The sequence below is a fragment of the Bactrocera latifrons genome, unplaced genomic scaffold (assembly GCF_001853355.1).
Source record: "Bactrocera latifrons isolate USDA-ARS-PBARC rearing strain unplaced genomic scaffold, ASM185335v1 scaffold_82, whole genome shotgun sequence".
Classification (NCBI taxonomy): Eukaryota; Metazoa; Arthropoda; class Insecta; order Diptera; family Tephritidae; genus Bactrocera; species Bactrocera latifrons.
The window spans coordinates 127,107-131,988 of NW_017537512.1; the positions used below are offsets into that span (position 1 = coordinate 127,107).

At 28.4% G+C, this 4,882-nt stretch overlaps 2 protein-coding genes across 7 annotated transcripts in view; one reads left to right on the top strand and one right to left on the bottom strand.

Annotated features, from left to right (window-relative positions):
- LOC108976989 (transcription factor HNF-4 homolog) overlaps nucleotides 1–4,882 on the top strand; it is a 62,952-nt gene that overhangs the window by 37,998 nt on the left and 20,072 nt on the right. Inside the window, exon 1 of one of the 6 annotated variants that reach the window (XM_018946464.1) lies at nucleotides 141–723. The exons of the other annotated variants lie outside the window; for them this stretch is intronic. Coding sequence (XP_018802009.1) covers nucleotides 639–723 — 85 coding nt within the window. The 5' untranslated portion in view covers nucleotides 141–638. Of the gene's footprint in view, nucleotides 1–140; nucleotides 724–4,882 lie in introns of those variants that run through there. 6 annotated transcript variants of the gene reach the window in all.
- LOC108976990 (proteasome subunit beta type-5-like) lies at nucleotides 2,412–3,461 on the bottom strand. The gene is made up of 2 exons (XM_018946465.1): nucleotides 3,248–3,461; nucleotides 2,412–3,179 (listed from the first exon to the last, which is right to left on the bottom strand). Exons 1-2 carry the CDS (start codon nucleotides 3,377–3,379, stop codon nucleotides 2,493–2,495), a joined length of 819 nt encoding a protein of 272 aa, XP_018802010.1. The 5' UTR covers nucleotides 3,380–3,461; the 3' UTR covers nucleotides 2,412–2,492.

Below are 4,882 nucleotides of genomic sequence, written 5' to 3' on the forward strand. Positions count from 1 at the left end.
ATTAAGTAAATATATTAAAAACGGAACATTAAAAATATTTAAAATTAAAGTTTTGGTTAATAAAAAAAATTAATTAAGTAGCATAGAATACAAAGAAAATTAGTTTAAAGAAATTTAAGAAAAAATTGCAAAAACCATTTTTAAGCAAAAGAGCATTTTAAAAATATACATATGTACATACATACATACATATATAATAACTACCAACATCTCAAATGTGCATTATGACAATTTGAGTTCCGCGCACATGAGGAAAAGCTTTAAGGTGTGATCTATTGAGTATTCTATGCAAATCTTCGCGTCAAGTGTGCATTGTTGTGTACTTAGTGCAAGCCAAAAGTGACTGTCAAGGCAAGACTACGCAATATTTTGTTTTTTCGGCAAATATTTAATATTTGTGTTTAGCTAATTTGTGTGCGGCAAAAATAACGAACAAAAAACAGCAACAATTACATACAAGCAAACACATACACATTTATATGTGAATACATATACACACTCATCGATACGCCAGATTTGTTTGCCAAGCTATTTGGTTTCGCCTTTGTCGCGCGTTGCATGGGTTTTAACAATTGCCTGACGTATACAACAAGTGTCCAGCAAGTGTCAACTGCATGCTGCTAAGTTACTAGGGGGATATGTTAAAAATGAAGACAGAAGTGCTATCGGGTAGTGGCTTTGATGAGTCCTATATATTTGAGGATAATTTGCTGCGTATGATCGGTGAGTAAGCGTAAATAAAAACAAAAACAATTTCAAAAATTTTATAGGAAAGTAAAATTTTATAGCAAAGTCAATAGTATGAAAAAGGAAATTTTATAGAAAACAAAATATATTATATAGGAAAGATAATTAATTTTACTAAGCGTAAATAAAAAAGGCATTTTTATAGTAAAGTAAAATATTATAGAAAGGTAAAATTTTACGTGAAATATATCAGTTAATTTCACAAAGCGTAAATTGAAAATACATTTTTATGGTAAAGTTAAATATTATAGCAAAGTCACCTTCATGGGAACGTAAAATATTATAGAAAAGTAAAATTATACGCCAAATATACCAATTAATTTCACAACGTGTAAATTGAAAATACATTTTTATGGTAAAGTTAAATATTATAGCAAAGCCAAGTTCTATAAGAAAGAGAGTGAATAAATTTATTAAACGTAAGAAAAAACCTTTATATTAAGTCAAAATAAAATTTTATAGGAAATATGGTAATTAGTTTTATTAATTGTATTCAAAAAACAGAATTTTAAAATTTGAATTCAAAAGCTAAATTTTACAGTAAAAAGAAATATAAATTTTAATAATTTCCGAATTTATAGTATATAGGACATCTAAATTTTATAGGAGATATTAATTAATTATGCTAAGCGTAAATAAAAAATAAATTTTTATTGTAACGTAAAATATTATAGCAAAGTGAAGTTTAAAAGAAAGTAAATAATGTTATTAAATGTAAATAAAAAGGTTTCAAAGTTTTAAAGGGAAGAAAGCATTATGTCAAAATAAAAAGAATTAACTTTATTAAAATAACTATAATTAAAAAGCGGGGTATAAAAATTTTCATGGGAAAGTAAAATTATACAGTAAAACGAAATATGATAGCAAAGTTGAGTTTTGTAGTAAAAAACTTTTATAGGAAAGTAAAAATGTATGGAAAATTAATTTTATAGGGTGATCCATTATTATAATAAATTAAAATTTTTAATTTTATATAAAAGTAAAATTTTATGGTAAAATGAAGTTTTATAGCAAAGGAATTTTTTACACCAAAGTACATATGTTTCTTTTAGCGTGAAGTGATCTACACATATTTAGTGCTAAGCAGCTGTATATAAAAATTTCAGCCCCACTTTATAGATAAAAAAATTATGCCTAACGTAAGGACTTTTAGTATGTGGTGAACCATTAAAAAATTATATCGGCTCAAAAATCTTTATGTGTTGTTGTAGCGGCAGAATCCTGTCGAGTTGACAGTCCTTAACAGGAAACAAACCGGGTAACGTAGACCAGACTGTTTTGGTTCAAATTTCGTAAAATACACAAAATTTAAGCAAAAAAATACTTTTTTATCTGAAAATTAATACAAAATATATTTTTTAAACAATATATAATTAGTTTCCAATTAAAAAATTAATTTTTAATTTCCTTTAAAATTTTAGAAACACACAAAGAATGAATTTAAACACTCAACTTTTCTATAAAATTCAAAAGATTTTAAGTAACATAACCTAACTTTAGACAAGATTTATAATCCGCAATTAGTAAAATTCAGGCTTTAAAGCCTTTAATTTAATCTTTATATACACCCGATCCGTTTCAATTTATATAATATGCAAAGCGCTTTCTTTCATATTTTTATATGACAATTTACTGTTGTCGTCGTTAAAACATTCCAACACAAATTTTTCAATTTATAAAACTTTTATTTCTGTATTTCAGTAGTTTTGTGCACTAGTTACACTAACACAAATTTACATTAGAAATTACTCCATTTTCTCATCGTTATATTTATAATGCAACTCCTTACAATCATCTTCGGAAATTTTAATCCAACCATCTTCCTTCAAGTGATACACACGTATAATACCACCAGAGTAGGCATCCCTGAATGTAGCATGATAGATAGCACGACGTCCCAAATCATATGCTTCCTCATCCTCCAACTCATACTTGTAACCCGAATCCAGTACACCATAAGCAAATATAGAACCACTACCAACGGAAAATACATTACCCGACGATCGTGAACCTTCCGAATCGACATAGTATAGGCCGGCACCTTTATCATCATAACCAGCCAACATCATGCCCATACTCAAGCCCATGCCCTTGTATTCGTGCGCTATATTTGCCATTATTTTGCTAGCCGCAGCAACTGAGATATGCTTTCTATTCCGCAACTCATGCAAACGGCATTCCTTCGCGAGCACACGATCCCAGTAAACACAATCGGCAGCACCGCCAGCCAATGTGCCCAATAAATATTTATTGATTTCGACAATTTTTTTCATCTCCTGTGAACCGATGAATTGTCCACCTGTCGCACGCGAGTCCACGGCCAAGATGACACCACCTTTATATTTGAAGCCCAAAGTTGTGGTGCCGTGATGATAATCAATTTTAATGCCAGTTTTATCACCAGCCGCATGTAGTGCCTTTATATCGACAGGCTATTAAAAATATATGCGTTAACATATTTATTTCACACTTTTTTGCAAATCATGTTCAATGTACTTACGCCGTTAGCCGGTGGTGCCAACAGACAGTAGGGATTGCTGAGGTTGTAGGCCTGCTCAGCAAAATTCATTGGATTATTCTTTTTCTGCAAGTAATTAGCACTTGAAATGCCAGCTATTTCTGCCAAAGCCATTTCGATTAAATTAATTTATTTCACAAATCACCAGGAACGAAAACAACTCAATTCAGAAAACAAAATCAACTATTTCTGCTTCTTCTTTGTACGTAAAAAGTATAGAGTCACAGTAGCGGTCAATTGGTGTTGCCAGCTGTGTATTAAGAATTTACATTACAGAAATTGTTCAATAATTTCTTTAAGTATTATACACACAATGTTATTGATAGTTGTTGTTAAAATATAGAAAAAGTAAATAATAATAAAAAATATATAAATTAAATATAAATAAATTTTATTAACCGTTTTATATAGGAATACACGGTACTAATAACTCATACTCGTATGACGCATAACTAACTGGTATTTTAACTACTGTAAAAAATAATTTAATCTGATGTAAGAATAATTGAGGTGCTATTAATTTTTTTTTTTTTATGAAAAAATATTTTCGAAATTTTGAAATTATTTTGTATTTAAATGATATGAGTGTATTTGTATGCATATTACTGCATTTATGACCCTCAAGGTACTTGAGAGAAAGAGATTCAGTTATCTACAATTTAAAAGTACCCAATTTGTTATAAATGAAGAAAAGTATTGTTTTGCCAAAAATATGAAAACAACAAAATTTCAAATATGCATACTTAAGATGTGTTTTTGTAGATATTGATAAGAATGAAGCACATAGTAACCGTAGCTGAGTGATAAGAGTACAGAAACCATAAAGCCAACAAATAATATTGCCAAAGTTATCCCATAATTGGAATTGAAAAGTAAAAAAAAATTTTAATAAATTTGATTTATAAAAAATGCATCATATAACATTTAAAAAAATTGTAATATATAATTTGAAATTTTTATTTCTCAGGCAAAGCAATAAATTGCTTTAAATAGATCTTTTCTTTCCATAATTTGGCATGCAAAAACAAAAATAAATTCTCTAAATTTTCTAAAAAAAATATAACCTTTTGTAGTATTATTAATCTTGTCGGCATCCGCATTGCCTCAATTCTACTCAACGCCGATCTCGATGACCTTCCGAGCGTCACAACAGCGTTAAAAGCTTTTGAAATAAATTAAACAGCTGCTTAGTTGTGCAGGGGGGCAACAATTTGGGAGAAGCTCGATCAAAAATACGCAGCAAATCGGTGTTATCGCCTTGTTGCGTATTCTGAAGAAAACATAAAAAAATATATGTACATAAGTATATGTGTACACTAGTCTAGTGCGTAAATTGGTACTAAATTTTGGAAAAAATTAAATTTACTTAACGTTGATAATTTGGAGATTTTGACTTTTACAATTTTTTTTTTCATAAATTTGCTGTAAAATAGTTTTGTATATTTAAATTTTATTCTGAAACAAATTATAATACTTAAAAAGGGATTAGCTTCTTTGAAAAAATAAAATACTTTTGGATTTGAACTTTTTTTAAATTAAATGTAAAAAATAATGAATTAAGAAATATGAGACCAAATTAAGTTAAAAAATGTGGAGAAATACATATAAAAACAAATA

Excerpts from the sequence above, each read along its gene's own strand:
- LOC108976990 (XM_018946465.1), bottom strand. The coding sequence starts at position 3,379 with ATGGCTTTGGCAGAAATAGCTGGCATTTCAAGTGCTAATTACTTGCAG. Across the intron at positions 3,180-3,247 it reads TGGCACCACCGGCTAACGGC|CCTGTCGATATAAAGGCACT; the intron begins GTAAGTACATTG and ends TATTTTTAATAG.